At 45.8% G+C, this 25,094-nt stretch overlaps 1 protein-coding gene across 3 annotated transcripts in view; it reads left to right on the top strand.

Moving 5' to 3' along the window:
• Ntrk2 (neurotrophic receptor tyrosine kinase 2) overlaps nt 1-25,094 on the top strand; it is a 314,011-nt gene that overhangs the window by 47,800 nt on the left and 241,117 nt on the right. For all 3 annotated transcript variants that reach the window (XM_087589797.1, NM_012731.3, NM_001163168.3), the window contains 5 exon segments: nt 8,225-8,361; nt 9,268-9,400; nt 10,291-10,596; nt 20,527-20,562; nt 22,755-22,852. In XM_087589797.1, coding sequence (XP_087445923.1) covers nt 8,225-8,361; nt 9,268-9,400; nt 10,291-10,596; nt 20,527-20,562; nt 22,755-22,852 — 710 coding nt within the window.

Below are 25,094 nucleotides of genomic sequence, written 5' to 3'. Positions count from 1 at the left end.
CACTGTGTTCAGTGTGTCACGTGTTTCAAGTTGCAATATGCCCTTCCTGGATTAATTGGTCCCCTAATCAGTATGAAGTGACCTTCTTTGAATCTGATGGCTGAGTTTAATTTGAGCCTATTTTGTCACATATTAGAACAGTAAGAGTTGCTTGCTTTTTAGTCCCATTTGCTTGGAATTATTCTCCCATAAATTGACCTATCTTTGACGAAGACATGCACTTCTTGGAGACAAGAAATAGATGGATCACTTTCAGTCAAAGTCTGATGGACTGTGTCTTTTGATTGGAGTAATGGACACAGCTGGTATTTATAGTCATTGAAGGGTATATATTAAATCTTGTTCCTTTTTTTTGGCTTTGTAGCGTCTTGGGGTTTTGAATTCCTCCTCCATGTAACTGCCGTTCATGTGGTTTGTTCTTTCCTATAGCCTGTTGGAAGTACTTATCTTTGTCTTCAGCCCAGAGGGGTCTTTAACCCTTTAAGCTATCTTCTAGGGGAATGGCTAAGAGGTCACCATTTCCTTCAGTTTGTTTTTGTCATGGAAAGCTTCTCTCTCTCCTTCAATTATAGGATATGGCGTTGCTGGGTACAGTAATCTGGATTAGCAATTATTGGCCTTCAGAGCTTGAACCATGTCAGCTAAACCTGCCTACCTTCTAAGGTTCCTGCCGAGTATCAGCTGTTCATGAGAGCTTGCCCGTAAATGTGACTGGGTATTTCTATCTTGCAGTTTTTAGGATATTTTCTTTGTTCTATATACTTTGTGTTTTAAGTATAAATTTGTGATCTTACCTTTTCTCAATCCCTCCTGTACTAGGGTTGGAATTTCTTTCAATAGATTTATTTGTGTGTGTGTGTGTGTGTGTGTGTGTGTGTGTGTGTGTGTGTGTGTGTGTGTGTTTCTATACTGGGGTTTGGACATCAAGAATTAGTTTATTGGTTGTTGGTTGTTTCTTATCTTCCTAAAATTTACATAATCATGTTTTTTTGTTTTTTGTTTTGTTTTGTTTTGTTTTTGTGGCTGCTTTTACCATGTTCAGGAGAGGACTAAGCCATAGTAGACTTGAGGTCATTTTTACCTCTGTAGGATTTTTATTTAGTTTCCCCTGAGTGTCAGATACTGTCCGAGTCAACTTTGACCTTCTGCTTAGATCTGCAGCTTCTTGTGGGACTTGTGGGACTCCCTGTTCCTGAGGGCTTTGCGTGATGACACATCGGACTTTCTCCCTGTGGCCCCAGCTTCCAATTCTGTGTTGTGGAATTCCCTGCTTGCCCATGGACATAATCTTAGATCAGATCTGTCCCCTACCACTGTTTCTACTGCTCCTGCACACCCGTAGACCTTAGCTAGCATCACTCAGGTTTCCTCTGAGTCTGCAAGTTCCACAAGCATGTTCCATAGCACGGTATGGGGTTAGACACTGGAGAACAATTTTTGGGAGTGAGTTTCTCTACCAGGAGGGATCTGGAGACTGAGCTGAGGTTATCAGTTAACCTTAACCAACTGCGCTATCTCACTGGTTCCGATTCACCTTATAATGAAATGTTAGTGATATTCAAGAGGGACCCTGCTATGAGAGGGCTAATTTACTTTTCTCTGCTGGACTGGTGGGGGCAGGGGGTCTAGTATAGCAGTTAACATCTTAAACCCTATATTCTGGATACAAGGCTCAATCTTAATGCTACCCGAAGGTTCCATTAACACGTCTGTCCTGGTCCTATTGAAGAGGGTCTTGTTTCTTCTTTTAGTTAAGCCAGGGGGCAGTGTAGAAATTTAGCACCATTATTATTAATGGTCGAAATGCCCAGCAGTATTAGGGTGATGGTCCCAATCTGCAGTGAATGGGCATACAGTTATCCAGGCTGCAACACAAGCTGTGGTCTGTTTCTTCTCTACATGACCCCCCAAGCTTCAGGAAAATGGTGGATGAAAGACAACATACAGATTCGTGCAATTTCCACACTAACTGGATAAGGGTTGCAGTGAACTGGGTTTCTGAAGGATTGAAGTGGCTCCCAGGTGTGTGGCCAGAAGAGGGGGGCACTGATGGGCCGTGCTGTGTAGAATCATCTTCTGTGGGGGCAGGGCAGGATCAAGGTAGGTCCCCTCTAAGCTGCTCCTACAGGCGTCTTACAGCCATCTTCCCATTGGTCCTTTCCAATGGGAGCATCATAACAATTTCTTCTGCCTAACTGTGACTTACATTTCAATTTTTAAACACTACAATCAGGACTTAACATTATCTGTGAGGGGGCTTTGTCTGAAAGATAACGGCAATGGCAATGGTCCGGCCTAGGTAGATGTTAAGGTTGAAAGGCAGCGGCGTGTCCCCAGGTCACATCAAAGCAGCCCCTCAGCTGAGCCCAGTACTAACCAGGTACTGTGAGAAGGGTGGCCCTGTAGCTTGCTTGCTGCTGGAGGGCCAGGGTGGGTACTCCATAAAACACCCTGAGCAGCGCCCTGGACGGAAGCCACACCTGCCTTTGGCTTCTTCATTATTCACAGTAACAATCTCCATCCTTGAATTTTCCAAACTTAGTGTTAAGGACCCCTTAAAGCATCTTCCAAACAATAGGGATGCATGCTGGCATGGGTCAGCAAATGTCAGCGTGTGCCTAGGAGGAGAGGGTTGCTCTCTGAGTTAAATCTACGTCAGTGATTCATTTATATGACTGACTTTTGGCTGCAGCTACCTTTGCAGCACATGGATCCACCCAGAGCGTAGCGGGATGGCATCTTATGAAGATCAACGTGGCATCTTAACGTGACTTATTTCTGTCTTGCCGGAAAGCACTGCCCTCCTGCTTCTGTGTCTTGGTTTGTTGGCTTTCACTTTATGAGAGATTAGTTTTTATTTTTGAAAATAAAGCAAAGCCCACAAGTGGGTTATTGCTCTTCTTCGTCCTCTTTGGAATGTCCTATGAAGCTGCCGAAATTGCTGTTTCTAAGCTACCTGGAAGCTGCCCCTTCTATACCATGGCTCACAAAAGCTTAGATGTGCGACTCCCAGTTTGAGCTTATGAAGGTGTTTTTAAATTTGGTGTCTTTTTATTTTTTATCATGCTGTAGGCAGTTACATCTAAACAGACCAGTCTTACTATGGTGACTCCATTCCTGCTTACAGAATGATGTGTATGTGTAACATATATATATATATATATATATATATATATATATATATATATATATATATGTGTGTGTGTGTGTGTGTGTGTGTGTGTGTGTGTGTGTGTGTGTGTGTGTGTGTGAATTATATATATGTTCGTCATTGTTAGGTGTCAGAGTGGTAAGTATACTCCAGAGATAGAGGGAGGTCCAGACTGTTGATATTTTTTACAAAGTAGAATTCTGTGGGCTCTTGATGCATAAAGAGAAGAGAGAAGAGGAGTGACAGCTGGAGAGATGGCTTGGTGGGTAGTTAAGAGCACTGACTGTTCTTCCAGGGGTCCCAAGTTTGAGTCCCTGATGCACACATGGTTGTTCATAACCATTTGCAGGGGATTTGGTGCCCTCTTCTGGCATCCAAGGGTACTGTGTGCACCTGACACACACACACACACACACACACACACACACACACACACACACACAGAGGCAAAACACTCATAAACATAAAATGAAATAAACAAAATTTTTAAAGGAAGGGAGAAAGGAAAAGATAGCACATAGATGAAATCCTAACTTACCTACTGGTCTAGTTCAATACACATGAATGATAAACCAATATCAAATAGACAGAGGCCGACAGATGGACGAAACACACCTTCATGACTGCACAGTGAACACTGGCAAATGAAGCAGAACGCTGACTTTCCTGTGGCCTTTCTAGTTAAGAACCCAAATGAGCAGAGGTTTGATTTTCTCATTTATCAGAAAGCTACAACCTACATATTTTGGCCCAATGGCTGATGTCCCTTGATATTCTATTCAGGTCTTCAGAGTCATGCGCCCACTATGGGTTGGAGCAGATGGAAGATCCCAGCTAAGATAGCAGCCAGTCTACACTGGTGAAAGCCATGGGCAGAGATGAGGGTCAGGCTGAGACTAATACCGCGTCTGTTTAATTTCCCTGCTCCCCAAGCCTTAGTTTCTTCACTGGGAAATAGAGATGCTAATGTATTCTTGGGTATTTGGGATGGCTGTAGAGAAAACACAGCAGCATTCAAGATGGAGTCCAGCACATACTGAAGAAGTAATGGATGTTGGCTATTCTTGTTATTTGCCGTCATCAATATGAAGAGTATCTTTAAAAGGCTTGGGCACCTGAATTTAAATATTCCAAACTGGATTTAAATATTTTACATTGTGTCAAATCGCTTCAAAGAAAGTAACAAGATCACAGTTCAAGTAGTCTGGTACTTAAGTTGGCTGAGGGGGATCTGGGACAATGGTGGCAACATTGTCTCCTTGTTTTCCACAGAAAGACTTCTGAGGGCTGTTATATGGCAACGCTACAAACACCCAGCTTTCTTTAGCTCTCTGTCCCTTTCTGATCTGTTACTTTTAATCTTGCATTTGTCTCTGCCTCTTGCCCCATCCCCACCACACTTACTTCAGGGTCTTAAAGAATTCACTTTTCCCAGAACACACTCTGGAAATTTTGTTGGTAGAAGAGATAATTTCTCAGGCCCCTGTTGGGTTTAAGAACAATAGTTGTAAAAACAAAAGCCTAGTGAACAATTGTCCAACACCCATTATCTAACCCCTTCTACTCAAACTGTGGTCTGTGGCATGAGATGAGGAGTTTGTTAGACACACAAACCTTCCGTGTTCAACCCATACCTAGCCTGGGAAAAAGGCTAGGTCCCTCCATGAGTTGTGTGTGCCTAAGAACTAGGACGCTGTGGTTCAGAGAAAGCCATTTGGTTTACCATTCCTAACACTTGTAGACTTCATTAATCAAGCAGCCCACGGGTGAACACCTCTTTCCTGAACAAACTCACATCCAGAGCATTGATATGGGTTCTCCGCTGGGGACGCTGGCTACTCCTCATCTTCTGTGAGGTTCTCCTTGCAGAAGGAAGATGGCTGGTGTTGGCTGTCAGACCTATCGGGGTCACGCTCGCATCTTTGGGAAGCGTCGCTGGGCTTTGCTGTGGACCAGTGCTGATTTCAAATCTTATTAAGTCAGGAAGTAGCGCCTGGCAAGTGGTTTAGCCCTCTGCCTTAGCAATCCAAGCTTCCCAATTCATTTTTATTGTGCTAATTAAGCCTCAAGTGATATTTCAAGTACAGATTGTTTTTCCCATTATTGGGTCTTGGCCAGCACATCAATGCTGTGGACTCAACGTGAGGCAGGTGCTTACTCCTTTGCAGGAGACTTTATACTTAAAAGATGGAGGCTTGGCCAATTTGCACAGATTCCTTTGCAAAGTCCTATGACAGGGTGAGACAATTAATTTTTAATATGGAGACTCATTCTTCCTTCACAAAATAGGCACAGAACTCTTTTCAGATGAACCAAATTCTCAGATGTTGGTTAAGATGTAGTAGGTATGGTCTGAACAAAATGTGTGTACCTCTGGTGGGCAATGTGTGGTAGTGGCGAAGGCCCTTTGTTTTGGGTTCAAATCCCAGGTCTCCATTGACTTGGGTAACTTTGAAAGATATGCTCGACTTTTCTAAAACTTGCAGACTTAATTAATTAAACAAGTGCTAAATGTTTGTCTTCAAGGTTGGCAAGGATTCTGTAAGATAATACATTGGGATGAGAATGTCTACTTTAATGAGCACCCAGAAAATATTACCATTGCTCCTACTATAACTAAACAAACACACCCAGGGCTGTTAGTCATCTAAACTAAGTTTGAAAAGAAAGAGTAAACCAGACTTTATGGGAATAGTTAAGGTTGCCATGTAGCATTTCCTACTAAAGCCCATTTTAACACGTGTGCACTCAGAATATCTAAAACAATACATGCAGTTATGAAGGGAAACATACACCCTAAAGCCCCGTGATAAGGACAGGACTATTTGGAAGGGGCCACATCTTTACAACAAGTTTAGATGTGTTATAATTGTCATAGTGCTCAGAATGTTGGTCACTGAGCGGTCTGCACCGGAAATGTGACTTGTGCATGTAGGTGGCACTGTCACAGACATTGTAGAAAGCTTTCTGTCCATTCACATTCAACATGCTTCTTGTTGTAAATGGTTCAGGTGGTGTGGCCCTCTTTTCTTGGGAGAAAGTTGGCTATCCATTCTATAAAGAGAATAAAATAAAGATTCTGAGGAGATTTGGGTAGATGATAGCATTCAAAGAAAACCTAACAAATTTTTATTTTTTTACATTTTGATTTCTTAAAATGTATTTATAGTCTTTCCTCTCATCCGAGCAGGTCACTGGGAGAATGTCTGATAATTCTTCCATTGGGCTGAGTAGTTGTAAATGTCTCTTCCTCAAAATGATCTGACAATAACTGGGTAGATTCGCCAGGTTTTCGATGGTCCAACTCTCAGTAAGGCTTATGTGTCTTGATTTATGTCTCGTTACACATGTATCTTCACAGCATGTGGAAAGATGCAAAGACAGAGCTGTGGGCAGGTGGGAAAGCCTGGTGCACAGAGGGGAGTCGTCTCTAATTCCCTCCTGGTGGGAGAGCAGTCCACCACGGTTCTGTGAGACTTGGCGGTTGGGGTGGACACAGTCCCTCCAAACGGTCCTCATATCAAGTGAGCTGATTTGATTGGCAGGACCAACACATGGTTAATTATGCAAGCCGTGCTTTAGGTCATAGGAGCTATGGTTCCTGTAGTGTGCACACCTGGGAAGGGAGATTCTACAAGGGAAAAGCCAACATATAGGAGTGCAAGCATAATATTTAGTGAGGCGGAGAGCAACAGCAAAGAAGGTATGGAAGCAAATGGAATGGGTGATTCTGGGAACAGGAAGCCAGGCCATCCAGCCAAGGGCAAACTACTCCTCACACAATAGCTTCATAGTCTTAGCAATGAGTTTTATATGATTATAGACTCTTTAAATGATACAGCTAGGCATTGGGCTAAAACTAAATAAAACACATATTTTTAGGAATTACCCAGACCACATCATTAACTTCAATGGTTTTCTGCCCTGACCTGCTTCCTAATCCACACAGTTCATACAAATTAGGTTTATGGTGTGGGGTCTGCTTCTGTTTACTGTGCTTTCTCCTAACCTCTGTTGTGTGCTTTGTTGCCTCATGAAACTTGGGATAGCTCTTTGAAACCACACAGAAGATGTAACATTCCTCTCTATCGGATACTTACCGGGAAGGGTCACTCCAAGGAGATCTCAGAGTCCCTGAAAGCCAGATCTTACTGGGGGTATCTTCTCTCAGAGGTTGAGACACTACACTGTGTACAAATAGTGTCTAGTCTGGCTTCAATACTAAAGAGCAGTGGCTGAACCAGTAAGGGTAGCTTAACGGTGAAGGGTTTGTGTATCAAACATGGCAGTTTGGTTGCTGGCTAATAGGAGGGTTAATTGCAACATAGCAGCGACTGCAGAAGATGGCCTTTTCTGACCTCCAAGCTGCTTCTTAGACAACGCCGTCCACCACGGATCTGTGAGACTTGGTGATTGGGGTGGACACAGTCCCTCCAAATGGTCCTCATATCAAGTGGGCTGATTTGATTGGCAGGACCAACAACACATAGTTAATTATCCAGGCCTTGCTTTAGGTCAAAGGTACTGTGATTCCTGCAGTTTAAGGCATCGCGCACACCAGGGAAGGGAGATGCCCCAGGAAGCAAAAACAGCATGAATTAAAAAAAACAAAACAAAACAAAACAAAACTGTCCAGCTCTCAAAACATAAGTATGAAAACCACACCATGGAAATGCTAAAATACATGTGCAATGTTCACAATTTCCTCTAACAGCAGATACATTGTTAAAGTTTTCTTTTTGTTTTTTAAGAATTTTTCACTATGATAAGGAGTCATATATAACCTTTCATCATTAGTATGAACCGGATGGTCAATTTAATTCAAAATATTTAACTCCACCTTGGCTCTGGAGCATTCTAACAAGGCCATAGTTTGAGTTTCATCCTTGGGAAATGCTTTCAAACTAATTTTCCTAGACAATCTGATTCTATCAAACTCTAGGGCCCGATGGAGGTTTCTAGACTTAACTGAGTTACTGCAACAATGGGCTTCTGCAAAAAATGCATTTCTCACCCTTTTGATTCTGACTGTAACTGTTTGTGTGCGATTCTGTGTGCTTTGCTCTTTCATAGGTCTGCCGTCTGCACGTCTGGCCGCTCCTAACCTCACGGTGGAGGAAGGGAAGTCTGTGACCATTTCCTGCAGCGTCGGGGGTGACCCGCTCCCCACCTTGTACTGGGACGTTGGGAATTTGGTTTCCAAACACATGGTGAGGCTGTGCTTAGTTCTGCCTTGTAGGGTGACAATGAGGAGACCATATTAAACATGTCGATGACAACTCTCTTGGATTCCTTTTTGTTGCTCTGTTAAAAAGCCCTGACAAAAGCAACTTAAAGGAGAAAGGGTTCACTGGGTGCCCAGTCCCAGGTTACATCTCCAGTCCATCATTAATGGGAAGTCACAGCTCCAGGATCTTGAAGTAGCTAGTCACAGCCAAGAGCAAGGAACAGCGAATTAATGCATGCATCAACTCATTTCTTCTTATCAGCTCGGGATCAAAATAACCACGCCTATATTTTAACAGTGACACCATGACCTGTCACCACATGTAGAGTGGATAATCCCACTGTAGTTAGCCCGGTTAAGACAATCTCCCACAAACTAGCCTAACCCAGACAGTTCTTCATGGAGATTCCCTTCCCAGGAGATCCTGCATTGTCAAGTTGCCGATCTTTACAAACCATCAAAACCACCCAATATTTTACATGCCTACACATAGGCATTTATGATTTTTAAATTCCATTTAGTTTCTACTTATCTTTAATTCAGACAAAGCTAACCCAATGATTACATTTTATCATCATCTGTGCACATCGGATTGTCATCCTGAGCAAGGAAGTGACGGTCCTTGTAACCTCTTCCCTTGGAGGAATGTGGGCAAGAATTCAAGAGTTAAGTCAAACTCAGACATTGAGCAATTGAAACCCAGAACCTGAGAACAACTCCCTATTACTTGAGTCTGCAATCTGCAAGGAAAGTGTGTGTGTGTGTGTGTGTGTGTGTGTGTGTGTGTGCGCGCGCGCGTGCGCGCGTGAGTTGGGAAAAAACTCCGATACTTTGGGCTTTGGGATTAATTCTAATCGATGCTATTTTTTGTCTGTTAATTCATTTGTAGAATGAAACAAGCCACACACAGGGCTCCTTAAGGATAACAAACATTTCATCGGATGACAGTGGGAAGCAAATCTCTTGTGTGGCAGAAAACCTCGTCGGAGAAGATCAAGACTCTGTGAACCTCACTGTGCATTGTACGTAGTGAGAGCAGAATATGCTTTCCACGGGCAGCGACTCTGGGTCTTCCGCCTTTGTCACAGGGGTAGTCCGTGGGCTGCTTAAGTTGATGACACATGAGTACATCTCAGGCTTTTGTGTGTGCTTAAGAAATGTTGTCAGCCCCTGGTTCTCGCTCGGAAGTCAGTTCAAAGAGACTCCTTGCTCATGCTAAAATCCCTGAGGCAGAAGATGCTGTACACATTTAAAGTTGGACAATCACCAGGCTGTTTCTCCAAGCTGAAATCAGACCTGAGACATCTCAAGAATTGAAATGTGGACATTTAGAATCTAGCAAAACCGAACCACGCTATAATTCAGAGCAGCTGAAACTCTGCTTGCTATTCGGCAGTGACAGAGGCTCTCAGGTTCTAGTTCTCGCACTAATCAGTAGCAACAGTAGCAGTCACTGCCTTCATTAGTCTGATACATTTTAGTAAGTGTTCCTTGGGATGAGTGCTTCATGGAACATTTCCAACCTCACTGTCAATGTAGCGACTTCTACAGTTATTTTAATTATTTAAGGAAGAATTACTAATGAAAAGAGTGCCTCTCATTATTTATTATGATGAGTACACGTAATATTAAGGTGGGGCAGGAACAAAGACAAAGTAGACATCAGATGACACTTCCCACCGTCAGAGTCTCACTGTGTTGTGTGAGTCTTGAGCAAAGTGGAGTAAGTTGCTTCCAGGAGCTCCTGTTAGGGGTTAGAGCAGTCATATGATACAAGCTACTGATTGTGGGTCTTCTTAAACTAAATGACGGCTAAATGAAAGCTCTCTTGACACAGAATCCAAAAGGGAGGATTCTAAGCTTTCTGGTGCGATTAACACACACTCTCTCTTTCTCTCTTTCTCTCATTTAGTTGCACCAACCATCACATTTCTCGAATCTCCAACCTCAGACCACCACTGGTGCATCCCATTCACTGTGAGAGGCAACCCCAAGCCAGCACTTCAGTGGTTCTACAACGGAGCCATACTGAATGAATCCAAGTACATCTGTACCAAAATACACGTCACCAATCACACGGAGTACCACGGCTGCCTCCAGCTGGATAACCCCACTCATATGAATAATGGAGACTACACCCTAATGGCCAAGAATGAATATGGGAAGGACGAGAGACAGATTTCTGCTCACTTCATGGGCCGGCCTGGAGTTGACTATGGTGAGTACCTGGAGGCTTCACACGTGGGGGAAGGGTAGAGTGATACAGTAAGCTACGGGATTTGCTGGTGCAGTGACACAGGAGAGCTGTTCCTCATGGCAAGTGTGGAGTGTAGACAGCTGGGACCGTAGACCTTGTCTAGGTGCTGCCTCTTCAGCTTTAAGGCCATTAGTGAGAAAAGGACTTGTAAGGTGAAGCCCTGTCAAGGAAGGGGGCATGTGTGGCCCGCAGAAGGCAGGGAGTGAACGAGTTTGAACAGTAATCAGATCAACACAGGATTACTGACGAAGGGCTTTGGGAGCTCTTGAGAAGGTCGTTCTAACCGCCATCTCAATGTTTAATGAGATCTCACACCCGTTAGTGCTGAGCCCTGTGAAAAAAGCAAAGCGACTGCTCAACTCATAAAATATTATCCACTTGGAATCAGAGTCCCATCATCCTCTTCCTGGGTTAGAAACCGACACCATGGAACTTGCTTATCTGGCTGTGGTGCACCATGGTTTCAACAGGGGAGGAGAGGGCCCTCTCAGGCCAGCAGGAGAGCTCCCGGGAGGGCTCCGGGGACAAGGGGACGGTTGTCACACCTTTGCTGCTTCAGCTACAGCCCTGCGGAAGAGTGTCTCACCCACTCGATCTTGCTGCTTGGCTGACTGCTCCACTGAAGGGCTGGGCCCACTTTGGGATGTGAGGCCTTCGTGGAGAACTCTTCACTGTAACGGCTGAGAGTCGGTCTGAGTCACAGGAGAGGTGGTGGGCGGAGCAGGAAGGAAAGAGGACTGTGGAGACGTGAAGCAGGGGGCAGTGTGGCCAACCTTTACATGTGGGGCTGTAAGGCAGCCCGTGGACAGAGGTGATTCGGGCAAAGCTGCTTTTATCCGCACAATAAACAAGGGTGCAGCCGTTCTTTTATGGAAGCGCCTTCTATTTTTTTGGTGTTTTCTAAATATCTCCTGACATGCAGGCTTCCTGAGCCTGTTCAAAATGCGGTTCGGAGCATCATGTCAGCTTGATTTACCAAACGCCCTAAAGGAGCGCATAAAACACGGCAGTGTTTGGAAGCGACACCCAGACACCCCTGGTTGTTGTAGTCATTCCCATTAAATCTTCTTCTTAATTGAGAGTTTAGCTGCTTGGCTGTGTCTGCTGCAGTAAATCTCTGGGTGGGCGGGCTTCTTCCTACGCGTTTGTGGGAGCAAGAGCTTCCACAGGAAGCCAGAGACTCCAGCTTGGGGGAGCAGCTCTTTGTTTGTTCTTCAGTAAAAATTTTATTTGTGAGTAATTTTAGATTTATAGAAGAGTGGTAGACAGTCCGGAGAGTTTCTGGAGGCCTCTGCTCAGGCCTCCCCGTGTTGACTTGTGTTGCCGAGGTCCATGTGTCTCTCGGAGAATGGGCATTGGCGGGTTACGGTTCACTGACTTCGGGCTTTGTTTTGATCTTGACATCAACAGCCTTTGGATGATCTTTGGGGTGAGACTTGATTCAGGCGAGGGCCCAGAGTCTGGAAGCTCTAAGAGGCAGGTCCGTGTCCTTTGAAAGCCACACACTGAAGGGCCGGTTTGACGGTTTTACGTGGATTTGGGTGTGTTTTCCTTTGAACATTCCTCTATGGTGCTGATGTTGTCTGAATTAAACTTCTCTTATCCACGCGGGCTCACTTTTAATTCCTCGGTTCTTAGGTTTGCTTTCTGGCTTGATCATAACTTGGAGGGGGTCTCTCAAATATTTATTAAAAAAACACTTAACTTATGAAGAGTAAAGAGTCAACTGAGTTTTTATTATGTATTTGTATGGGTGACGTGAGTGTGGAAGCCAGAGGACAGCCAGCAGCAGCCGGCCCTTTCTTCACACCACTCGGACCCTGGAGGTGGAACTTTAGTCACCAGTCCTGACAGCTAAATTTTGTAAAGTTGCTTCCCCTCCTCCTCGTTCCTCTCGTCCACTTCTTTTTATTACACTTTTAAAATAAAAACATGGGGGGCTGGGGATTTAGCTCAGTGGTAGAGCGTTTACCTAGGAAGCGCAAGGCCCTGGGTTCGGTCCCCAGCTCCGAAAAAAAGAACCAAAAATAAATAAATAAATAAATAAAAACATGGGGCAGCAGAGATGGCTCGGGAACATAAGCATCCTTGCTGGGAGAGCAGGAGGTTGCATGTTCAAATCCCCAGCACCCACGGACGAGCTGGACATGAACTTCTGCCTGCAGCCCCAGGGCTGGAGAAGAGGGGCAGGTGAATCCCCAGAGCCTGTCAGCCAAGCGGCCTCACTAAGACACGTGAGCGTCAGATTTAGTGAAGGACTCTGTCTCAGAACGTACGTTGCAGAGAGATGGAGGACGACACCGGGTCCTTTTCTGCCATGGGCACACACACAGAGGGGAGGAGCACAGACCTACAGACACCGGGCGTGCACATGGACAGGCATGCACACACAGTAGAAAAGGCAAGCTAACTACTGACGTCTGGTCTGAGGAAAGACCGATTTATTTTTGTCTTAAACTGTTTATTCAAAGGGCAGCTATCAGGGAGTAATAAATGATAGAGAAAATTATGGAGACCTGGCCTTGGGTGATATAGATGACCCTAGCGTGCCAGAAACCAATTAGAGATCAGCCTCATTGACTGTGGCATGGAGTCTTGTGGGTATTTACGAGAGTCACAGTCATAGCATTCAGATAACAACCGTCCTTAAAATTGATTAATTTCTCCTTTAACCTCCTTAAAACTAAAGTAAAAGAAACAAATAGAAAAAAGAAGAACGGTCGCCTCCCTGGTTGGGGAATTCCACAGTAAGGACAACGGGAGGTCAAGCTTAACCTCTGACCTGAAGCTTAACCTCTGACCTGCCGTTCCTGGCATTTCTGCTGCCCTCACAGAGTGGCTGGTGGAGGTTGGCGCTCACAAGTCTCTGTGGTGAGAACAAATCCAGTTTCGCTGGTGGTGTTTTTGATGACTGCAGAGGAAGGGTGGGACGGAAGTGCGGCAGAGTCAGCCAGGCACCTGCAAACAGTGTCTCTGCTCTCCTTCAGTTTGCTCAGACTTAGTGGTCCTCAGGTTAGCATTCACAGTAGCCAGGGGGTGATGTCTGCCCAGCAGGAGAACTCCGAAGTGGGAAAGAGTTTCCTGAGTGAGTAGTAGGCTCTTCCAGTTATCTGGGGCTACAGACAGAGGCCCTGTTTAGTTATCCGGAGCCACAGAGAGAGGCCCCGTGGAGAAATAGCTTGTCATAGTCTAGAGAAGTGGCTCAGCACTTAAGAGCACTGGCTCTACACCAAAAGACACGGCTCCATTCCCCATCATCCACCTGGCGGCTTATAACTTGTCATTAACTCCAGTTCCGGGGGAATCTAATGTCCTGTATGGGCTTTGTGGGCACAATCCTTGCACATGGCAGATACATGTGCGAGCAAAACACTCATATACATAAAATGAGCACAAATTAAAAACTAGTTTATCATATCAGAGATAGAAACTAAGACTGGGTTTCATTTTGTGGCTGTTTTCCTCCTTTTTGCTCAGGTTCAGCTGTAGATCAGACCCGGGATTGGCTGGCTCCTTAGCTCAACCAGGATTGGCTGGCTCCTTAGTTCTCCTAGGATTGGCTGGCTCCTTAGCTCTCCTAGGATTGGCTGGCTCCTTAGCCCTCCTGGGATTGGCTGGCTCCTTAGCTCACCCGGGATTGGTTGGCTCCTTAACTCGCCTAGGGTTGGCTGGCTTTTAAGCTCACCTGTTCCATATGTTGATGGGAATGAGGTAGAGAAGCTGATGCAGGAGAAAAGTTCCCGGGTGCTGTCTTGGTGCCCTTCAGACTTGGGAATGTCCCATGGTGTCACTGGACTTGCTGCCCTGAAAGCCAACTATATAGCTTGAAGTAATCTTTTTATACACCTGAGTGTGACTTTGTCTCTGTGTAAAGGGGAAGGTTTTAGTAGCCACTTACAAGGCAGTTGTGCAGTCAAGCATGTCTGAGAGGTCTGCTGGAGGACCAAGTCAGCAGGCAGGTGCTTGTCCTCCTTACGGTGGGGCACCGAGGGCCACTGAGGGTATAAAGCAGAGGCTCATGCCTCTCACCTCTGTTGGCACAACGAGGGGAAAACCCTCTGCCCTTATATGCTTTTATTGCACACTGACTGCATTTTTTTCCCCTCCTTATCCAGAAGGACTCTGCTGCTCCTTGTTGAGCTTCTAGAATCTGCCCCTTAAGGAGGAAATATAGCCAGCATGTATTTCTTAGAAGTAGTGGGTGAGGATGAGCCCATTCTAATGTCCAAGGTTGTTCCCTTTCTTTACTTCTTTGTGGAGTGAAGCACAGATATATGTCATGTAAGCGGAAACAGCTTCATGTGTTTGTAACACCATTTGCAGTGAAATATGCGGCGGTATTTTGCTCTCAGTATTTGGGTATCTGGTGACTGCTCTGTTTTATTGAAGACTTCTTGTGCATGATACCCCACTTTTGACTCCAGTAAAACGTTGCAAGGTATAAACCAGGATTTCCTAAACCTTACCTTGTGCCTTAAACGCTTGGGGACCCTGCTAAGCTGAGGTACAAGTTAAGGGATTCTGATCAAAGAGGCCCATGATTCTAAATAGCTAGTGAGCTCCTGACATTGCTGGTTCATGGACCACTCTTTGAGTGAAGAGGATACTTCCTAAGGATCTATTGGAGGAAATATCCAAACGTTCTTCCAGAAAATTCCACTGAGTCCTCAGGGATAGTAGATCGTCATAGCAATTGAAGTGCAGACTCTACCGTGTTCTGACGTCCTCCTCTTGGGTTTGGCAACAAGTAGAATGGACTCAGTGATGGTGATGAAGGCTTTAGAAAGGAAAGGAAGTGGAGACGGTGGCCACAGACAGCCATGTCTACAGCTGAGGGGTTTCCAGCCTATCCTATGGATACAGTGTATCCTGTGTGGCTCTGGTGTATCCTATTTAGTTTACAAGTCCGGAATAAAGACTTGTCTCAGTTGAACTTGATCCCCCAAGTGGCTGCCATCGAGTTCAGTCCTGCATGCAGAAAAGCTCTTCACGAGCAGACAGATGTTCACAGACTAGAGATCAGAAGCCAGCATAGGCTTCTTTTTCAGGGAGGCCTGAAACGATCACCAACAGCGGAAAAAAGAACTTAGTTTCTGCCACAAGGAAGGGATTTGGACCTGCCCTGAGTAGCTTCTGACTAAATTGCGCCTATTTCAAGCCCTCCGAGGGCCAGATGTTTCTCCAGTGTAAGCACTCCGACTGGGGTCCAACTGTCCCATTGGCGTCATCACACAAGCAATTCAATCTGTCTGTCTTGGAGCAGACCGCGGAGAACTAAATGACGACACTCCTGTTTTGAAGCTCGTGATTCTTTAGGTGGTGCAGAGAGCGTCTCTCTGGCCCACTCATTCAGGAAGAAAAGTCGCAGCTCCAGAATGCCCATTCACACAGCAGTGGGAGTTAGTGGCTTCTGCTCCCTAATTCAGAAGCAGTCGTCTCTTATGCAAAAATGCGTGTCAGGGACAACCTATAAATAGTGGAAGTGTTTTCCCACAGTTTCTTCCAGTGCTGTTTTGTCAAAGATCCATGATGTGGGGTGAACTGGCACACTTAGAAGGCCCCGAAGTGGCAGGTCTGGGGACGGCGTGTTCAAGTCAAGGAGAGTAGTTTCTGCCCGAGTTCCACAGAAGAGGAAATGTGAAGCCCGCACTGTTCGAACCACCAGGACCTGTTCCTCGTCCTGGGGCTAAAACTGCAGAACCACAGAACCACGTTCTCCTGTCTCGAGAAACCAAGGAGAACGTGGTTTGGGCACAAGCATTCGATAACCAGGATAATTAAGAGTTGTCCTTACAGTTCTTCGAATCTCCAGAGCACGGAGGTTAATCTGTTACACCTTCCTCACTCATCCTCGGGAAGACGCCATTCTTGCAGGAAAGATGAGCCTCAAAGCTCTCAGCAAACTGTTGGGTGATAAAGAAGTGGAGCCCTCCTGCTGTCAGGCTGTGGGCTCGGCCTCCTCTGAGGAGGGGACAGCCTGGTCAGTAGAGGCTGCTGGCCCCGTGTTAGAAGCACTGCAGATCCAAAGGGAGGGTGGCCCGCTAGAGAAGAAAGAATATGCGTTTTGCTCTTCCTACTAAAAGGGTTTCTTTGGGATAGTGTTGGAGATCATGGAATCTGCAAGGTGACATGGAAGGAAAAGACTAGCTTGAAGAGTATTTTGGAGGCTGCAGGCTGGAGGATGGCTTGGCAGGTAAAACCACTTGCTGCTTTTATGGAGAACCCAAGTTCAGTCCTCAGCACCGACACTGTGCCTCACAACCATCTGTAACACCAGTTTCGGGGGATCTGAGGCTCTCCTCTGACCTCCACAGGCACCAGGATGAGGTGCACAGATGCACATGTAGGCCAAACAGACACATAAAATACAGAAATCCTAGAAATTTAGGGCAGTAGAGAAACAAGGAGCTTAAAAGCAGGAAAGAGACACGTCTTCCTGGCCCCTACTGTTGTTCTCCTCTTGGTGACAGAACACACGATGACTTGTTTCTGTGTGACCTCTGTTTGCCTCTGTTTTCTTACCCTCTGTCTGTGTTTCTACAGAGCTGTAGAATCTTGCAGTTTAACAAGTCATAGTAATTTATTCAGGCAGATTTCCAGAAGCCCAAAGATTTGCTCACGGGGTGTGGTAAGTTAAAATGGAGCTGAGGGTGCCCGTATGCACACCTGTATGTTATTCTGGTGTTGGGAGACAGAGGTTGGAGGGTCACTGCAAGTTTGAACTCCCCCCACTCCCACCCCGTGAGAACCTGCCTCAAAAACAAAAATAAAGCAAAACAAACAAAAACAACAGAAACTCAAAGGGGAAAATGATAAAAGGAAAGGGGGGGGGAGAGGAGGAAGAGGGGGAAGGGAAGGAAGAAAGGAGGGAGGGGGAGAGGGGAGGAGAATGGAGAAGGAGAGAGGCTATTTAATGTAGAACGAAGATGTTGATAAGTAATTTAGTTTGGTGGTGTTCAGAAAACAAGCCAACAGTGATCTTGTTTGCCATTGGCCGGCCTCTCCCCTAAGCACTGCCTCCTGGAGATAAAGACACCTCCTGTCTATTCTAGAGCACTGCTGGAGAGTGTGTTGTAAATGTAAATTTACAGAAATGTAAAGAGGAATTGTTATCTTATTTTCATGTCTGCCCTTGTGCTTCATGAACTGGAGTCCATGTGCTTCACGTGCCCAGCCTGAGCCTCTGGGGGAGGCACTTCTGTGCTGCAGTATGACACTCATTAGGTCTGGCTGTGTGCGCATGGGAGGGCACAGTAGCCACAGTGGTGACTGCTGCTGCTGCACCTCCTCTCGGCCCAGCCTGTCATTCCATCCCGACCTGCATGACTGATGGGGGAGGCACAGCCCTGACCTGCATGACTGATGGTAGAGGCACAGAGCCAATTCTTCTCTTATATCTGGAAAAAGGAAGTCGGGAAAAAGTATCATTTTTCAGTAAGTTTGAGTGTGGCCAGACCTGACGTTGTGTGGTTGATCTTGATAGCAAAGTCGTGATGCACACGCATCATGGGGTCTGGAAAAGTGAATTGTCTTCTAGGGTGTAGTCTGACTGTTGAATCATGCCCATGAATGAAATCCTGCTGTGTTGAATCAGTATCATGTTCTTGGCTCTTCCTAGGCGCTTTGTGTGAGGAGTGTTTGTTAGTACTCCTATTCTAGCATGCGGTCCATCAAGCCTGGACACGGGTCATAGTCATGGCAGCCATTGAAATTGTGGGTCCAAATAACGACTACAGATTCTACCTTTCACAAATGAAGTTCTAGACATAAAATCAAATGGTACTATAAACCAAGTTCTCCCATTTGTGGGGTCCAACGGAATTTGAAAACATACAAGGACAATAACTTTTCCAGCATTTTCAAAGCAGGTCCCACATCCAGGGAGAAACCTTGGTCCCGGATAAACTGTATGGACTCATCTGAGACTTCTCCAGCTTTGAAACTAAAAGTCCTTTATCTTAAGGACGCAATTCATCCCTGGTTACCCAGGTGGATCATAACAGCAGTACAGACCGAGCCTTTCGTATATAAAGTTATGTACCAAACTGACTGTGAGACAATATCTCTTGCATTCTTTGACCTATGAATATAGGTTTGAAAGTGGAATTCCCAGAGTCTTGCATCCACACAGGAATAGCATGGTTTTGGTCCATCTGGTCTGAGGCCAGGACCTCTGAGCTGGGACTCTTTTCTGCAGTGAGAGTTGGACAGTCTGGTCCTTCCTCTGGCCTCACTCTGGAGTCTTGGATCAGAGTGTGCTCAGGGAGGTTGTGTAGCATGCTCCGTAGGACACAGACGAGCAGAGCTTTGACAAGGCCTTAGGGTAGGTTGGAAAAGCCACCCAGGGCATCTGAGGTGAATTCTGGAGGCAGAGGCCCTGGCTGACTGAGACTGTGCGGGGAGGGGAGGGTGAGCAGACAGCAGAGGGGGCTCAGATCTGAGACAATGGCCAGCTGGGAAGCCAGAGGGGACCTGCTCCCTGGGACTGTGACACTTTCCCTCAGCAGGGCTTCAAGGCCATCACTGTGGGGGACAGCAGGTGGTGTGGGGGTCTTCCCAAAGGAAAAGACCTGAGAGGACCAGTGGATGTCTTGCACGTGGCATCAGGAGGTGCAACCCTTGGGCTTCTCAATGCTTAATTCCCTGAATGGTCCCCAGACTACAGGCAGAGCTGCCTCTTTACACGGTGCTGTAATTTTAAGGATAGATATTGTGATGTTATATTCCAAAACTACTTAGAAACTCTATCGGCAGTGACAGAAGTCACCAGAATACAATTGGTGATGTCAAGGGTTGGATAATGTGCGTTTTCAGGTGGCCTTATTTACATAGACTCCACCCACAGTTAGGCAGCAGTCCTGATTTGAAGCTCATAGCCGTCCATTTAGTTTTTGCTCTCTAAAACAGAAATTCTTTTACTGAAGTACATTACAAATCTAGTTGAACAGTAGGGCCTTTTTTGTTTGCTTGTTCACTTAGACTAACCTTGGTTGTTACCTCACTGGGGAAGTCAGGAGCCGAAAACTGGCTGATGTCTGTTTTGATGCCAGGCTCATGGCCACAAGTTTTGCTGTTGATGGGCAGAGGCTAGAAGCACAAGGAGACTTGCGGGAGGTCACCTTCCCAATCACTTAACTGTTAGGACTAAGTGCGTTTCCAGGCAGGCTTGCCCGTCAACCTATGAAGCGGTCCACAGGGAACCGGAAGCAGACCTTCAATTCACCTGTCTTGTGGACACCCAATCTGAACATTCTAAGTACGTTTATATTTTTTAATTTTACAGAAATGCCTCACAGTGAGGTGTTTTGACCGAGTTGGCAATTTCACAGCCACACAGATACTCTTATCTGCTTTCGATTCTCCTCCAGTAGGGAATCTCTTTCTACCTCTTCTCAGCCGGGGACCTCAGCGGGGAAACACACTCTGTTTCTGGGCTGTGAGGACAGAGAAGCCTTAGGACCCTTGTTTCTGGAGAAGTGGTTCTGGGATACACAGAGTTGCCCCAGCTATCAGAGGATAATAAAAATGCTATCAAAGTCACTATATTTGATATAAAAATATCCAGACTATGGTTAACATGGCCAGCTGTGTAGTGGAGACTGGACAAGGAGAAGAAATGGCCAAAATGCACTGATTTTTCCCCCAGACGGATAAGTGATTTCTCACTGTTTGGGGTGGGGGAAGTAGAGTTTGAGGAAGGAGAAAGAGACGGCTTTCTATGTACAGAAACCAGAATGCTAGCTCTTACTCACTTGTCCTCTGAGCTGCGGGGCAGCCTTCCTGGTTATAAAAGCGTCAGGGGGTATTTAATGTATTTTACTTGGGTACAGCTAAGCAGTCGTTAACTCTAAAATGTGTACTTACAAGTTTTTAATGTGTTTTGCTTTTCAGAGACAAACCCAAATTACCCTGAAGTCCTCTATGAAGGTAGCGATCACGTTTCTTCATTTTATTTTATTTTTTAAAATGTTTGTGCATAATGAAATAAATCAGCTAAAAGAAGACCTGTACGCTGAGTTAAATACACATTTTCAAGTGCTACATGAGCCAAAATAACATCTCAAGTATCACCCAGTATTGATGGCTCTTTTCCCTTGGTATTTACAGTGCCTGTAAATAGCACTTTCTCTCTGAGGCTCTCTTCTTGGAAGTAGTAAATCCATTCTGCTCTCACAGACATTTTGTTTCCGTAATTGGGAACTAATTACCTGTTTAAGAGCCATGACGACCAAGAGAGGGAGGCGGATCACCTTCAGGCCATGGCAGGAAACAGATAGGAATTTTTTTTCTTGTATGTTGCAAAAGACCAGCTCACCCTTACTTATGGACTGAATGCCAAGGGTGCGTTGATGGATCTAAACTCTTCAGCGGATTTCCAAGATATTGTTGTGATCATAGAGCTACTGAGTTTAGACATACGATGGGATTCGTTTCAGGATTGGGACTAAAATTGAAAATGATTAAAATTAGATTAGTTAGAACATCTTTAGTTTTTCACTTACATGGACATGCTCTCTGGTGTGCCTGCCTGCTTGGGTCTGTCACGTGACCGTGGCCATCACCGACCGAAGAAGACCTCCAGTGCACATGCTTTCCTACACGCTGCGCTGTGGTTATCATACGTGTATTTAACTCCAGCTGTTTACCTGGGAATCACACTGCCTTTACCTGTGCATGCGCGCTAACCTGTGTTTTGTCTGACTTGTGGCTTGGCTGATTCTGTGCAGGTGATTCAAATATTTTACTCAACCTGCTGAGGCTTTGCGAAAAACATGTTTCCGATTATGCCACACAGCGTGAAGTTTGAACAGCAATTTTTGCATTTTACAATCATGTTTGGAATTTCTTCTCAGTAACTTCAAAACTTTAAAAATGTCATCTTCCCAATGGCCCCAGATTCCAGTGCAGGCCTTTTAGCTAAGATGTCACGGTTTTAAACTAGAGACATTTAAAGTGGTCTAAGTTCTGAATGGCTACTTGGCTATGCTACAAAGAAAAACCAGTAAATAAATGATGTCTGCTTATGTCTGAAATCAGTGAGTTTTAAGATATTCCAAACAAACATGGTTAAAATGCGAGTTTTGGCATTAAGAACACAACAGCAAACGTGGAAAATGAATGCCGTTTCTGTTATTATTACACTCGCATTCAAAGGAACACGCTGCTAATAAAAATGTGATTTGAATGGTTTGCCCTGGAGCCAGCAGGATGATCCCGCCATGGGGACTTCCTTCTGTGGGGCCGCTGTTGCTGGGTGGAAAGGAGAGGCCCTGTTCCCAGTTAGAACCCAGGCGCAGGCGTTTATAAGACACGTTGTCTGCAGCCAGCCTGCTAAGGGCTTTCTGTGATACGTAATATCAAGAACAAGTCTTTTGACTACCCATGGAAATCAGTTGGTCATTTCCATTCTAATCCATGTAGATTAAAAACTGACCTGGGCCATGGTGATTGACGTTAAGATTTGTGGCCATGAAGTCACATCACCACGACTAATTATCATGTTGGCCTAGTCATTGTGGAATATTGGCATGTCTGAGCTCTTCTGAAGAGTCCTTTGTGGACCCAACTTCCCACCAATGCTCACATCAGGGCGAACCTTAAGCCCTCGTCCTGTTCTCTAAAGAGAACAGAAATTTCTCTGTTTAGTACCCAGAAATCAGTGTTGCCTTACGGTCTGGCCTGTCGTGTGGCGCTGACGGCTTCTGTGTGGCCCCACCCCCATCATTTACTCTCTACTCACATCTCTCCCTTAAATCTGCCCTCCAAAGATCTTTGATGTGGTAGCATCCATGGCTCTCCTTCCTGTTTGTTTAAAGGTGGCATCAGTAATGGGGTATTTGATTGAGAGCAAAGGAGAGACCTTGAGCCAGTTTACAGTGACCAGCAAAACAGTGCTGGAGACCAGGAGACTGAATGCCATACTCAGTTTATACGGTGCTGACTTTCCGGGCATTGACTGAGCCACCAGGCACATCCCCCGCACAGCCAGGCTGTCCTGACAGTGATTCGGACTCTCTGGGCCAGTTTTACATTGTTCTTGGCCTCACTGTAGCCCTGCGTACATCGGCAGCCTAGTGGTGACTTCCTGTTCTTTCTCTTTCTCTCATCTCCAATCCAAGACTGGACCACGCCAACTGACATCGGGGATACTACAAACAAAAGTAATGAGATCCCCTCCACGGATGTTGCTGACCAAACCAATCGGGAGCATCTCTCGGTGAGTGGGGGAAACAGGCTCTTCCTGTAAGTGTTCTGACCGCTCTGGGTGCCCACATGCCAGAGAAATTGTCACCGTCCACATACTGTTCTGATGTGAGCAGGCCATCAAAGATTGGACGGTCTACTAGGAAGGCTCAGAGACAGTGATGTAGAGGCCACACGACCTCCAATTCATGTGATTTTTCTGGTAGTACACCACATATTTAATTCTCCTGATATTTTATTTTTATTTCATGTGTGTGGGTGTTTCGTCAGAATATGTAGCTGTGCACCATGTGTGTGCAGTACCCAAGGCAGCCAGGAGAGGGCGTCATATCCTTAGATCCTAGGGAACTGGAGTTCCAGAATGTTGTTAGTGGCCATCTGGGCTCTGGGAACTGAACTCAGATCTTCTTCCACCGGCCTCAGAACCATAGTTTACTTTATTTCTGTGTCTGTGTGAATGTACACCTGCAAAAGCCAGGAGAAAGCAGAGACCAGAAGGGAGTGTCAAGTTTCCTGGTGCGAACAGAGTGAGTGTCTTCTGGAAGAGCAGCCAGTGTTCTTAAGCATAGAGCTCTCCCAGCCCCGTAGTGCTCCAAATTTAACAGTTATCGCTCTTTTAAATATCTGTCCTTTACAACCAGACTACCGAGAAATCAGGAAACCAATACTTCTGTTCAGGGACCACATTTTCACATCTATCTCTTTCTTTTCTTAAAATAAAATTTTGGTGTCTGCCAAACATGGAAATCCAGGTCTCTCTAGAGACTGTTGTGGGGAAGGAAAACCAGGCCTGACTTTTTTAGGGGTGCAGTGGTATTTGACTTTGGCCTGTGTAGGGCGGTTGACCTAAGCATGAAGAGACAAGGGGTACTGGGGTGTAAAGAAGAACTTGCCACTGGGAAACACGATGCAGGTGCGTCACTGGGAGGCTCAGGCTGCTGATGGAGATCTTGAAATAGTCCTAGGTGATCAGCCTTACTCTACAGGGAATTGCCATTGAATGGTTGGCCAATCCTAGGCTTCCATGGTGGGTTCATCTGATAACTGCTCTGGTCAAAGCTCAACTTGATGTTGAATTTTCCTATCACATGGCATGTCCCGTGAGCTCTGCTTCCTCCTTACCCCAAACCCAGCCATCTCCCTCCTGCTGCACCTGAACACTGTGCACTTGAACATTGTGCACCTGAACGCTGTGTACCTGAATGCTGTGCACCTGAATGCTGTGCACCTGAACATTGTGCACCTGAATGCTGTGCACATGAATGCTGTGCACCTGAATGCTGTGCACATGAATGCTGTATACCTGAATGCTGTGTACCTGAACGCTGTGCACCTGAACGCTGTGTACCTGAATGCTGTGCACCTGAATGCTGTGCACCTGAATGCTGTGCACCTGAACGCTGTGCACCTGAACGCTGTGCACCTGAATGCTGTGCACCTGAATGCTGTGCACCTGAAGGCTGTGCACCTGAACGCTGTGCACCTGAATGCTGTGCACCTGAATGCTGTGCACCTGAACGCTGTGCACCTGAACGCTGTGCACCTGAACGCTGTGCACCTGAATGCTGTGCACCTGAAGGCTGTGTACCTGAATGCTGTGCACCTGAATGCTGTGTACCTGAAGGCTGTGCACCTGAACGCTGTGCACCTGAACGCTGTGCACCTGAATGCTGTGCACCTGAATGCTGTGCACCTGAAGGCTGTGCACCTGAAGGCTGTGCACCTGAATGCTGTGCACCTGAATGCTGTGCACCTGAACGCTGTGCACCTGAACGCTGTGCACCTGAACGCTGTGCACCTGAATGCTGTGCACCTGAAGGCTGTGTACCTGAAGGCTGTGCACATGAATGCTGTGCACCTAAATGCTGTGTGCATGAATGCTGTGTGCATGAATGCTGTGCGCATGAATGCTGTGTACATGAATGCTGTGTACATGAATGATGAGTGTATACATGCTTGGGCACGTACATGCTTAAATGTCTGTGTTGAGTTTAGAGGATTGCTTTCCAGTGCAGTATCCAAGGATCAAACACAGGCTTGCATGAGACAAATATTTTTACACACCAAGTCATCTCACTAGCCTGGTAGCCATGTTTTTCCATCCAGGGAACACATTGTAAGACCTCCCATGGAAGCTTGAAATTTTAGGTAGTTTTGAAGCCTGGCTGGGGTTCAGGGACCCTGTGGTTTTCCCTCTACACACCCATAATAAAGTTTGATTTATAAGGCATGGATGGCCAGAGATTAAAAACACT

The sequence above is a fragment of the Rattus norvegicus genome, chromosome 17 (assembly GCF_021556685.1).
Source record: "Rattus norvegicus strain SHRSP/BbbUtx chromosome 17, alternate assembly SHRSP_T2T, whole genome shotgun sequence".
Taxonomy (NCBI): domain Eukaryota; kingdom Metazoa; phylum Chordata; class Mammalia; order Rodentia; family Muridae; genus Rattus; species Rattus norvegicus.
The sequence above is the reverse complement of the archived record's forward strand: the minus strand, read 5'-3'. Positions and strand labels throughout refer to the sequence as shown.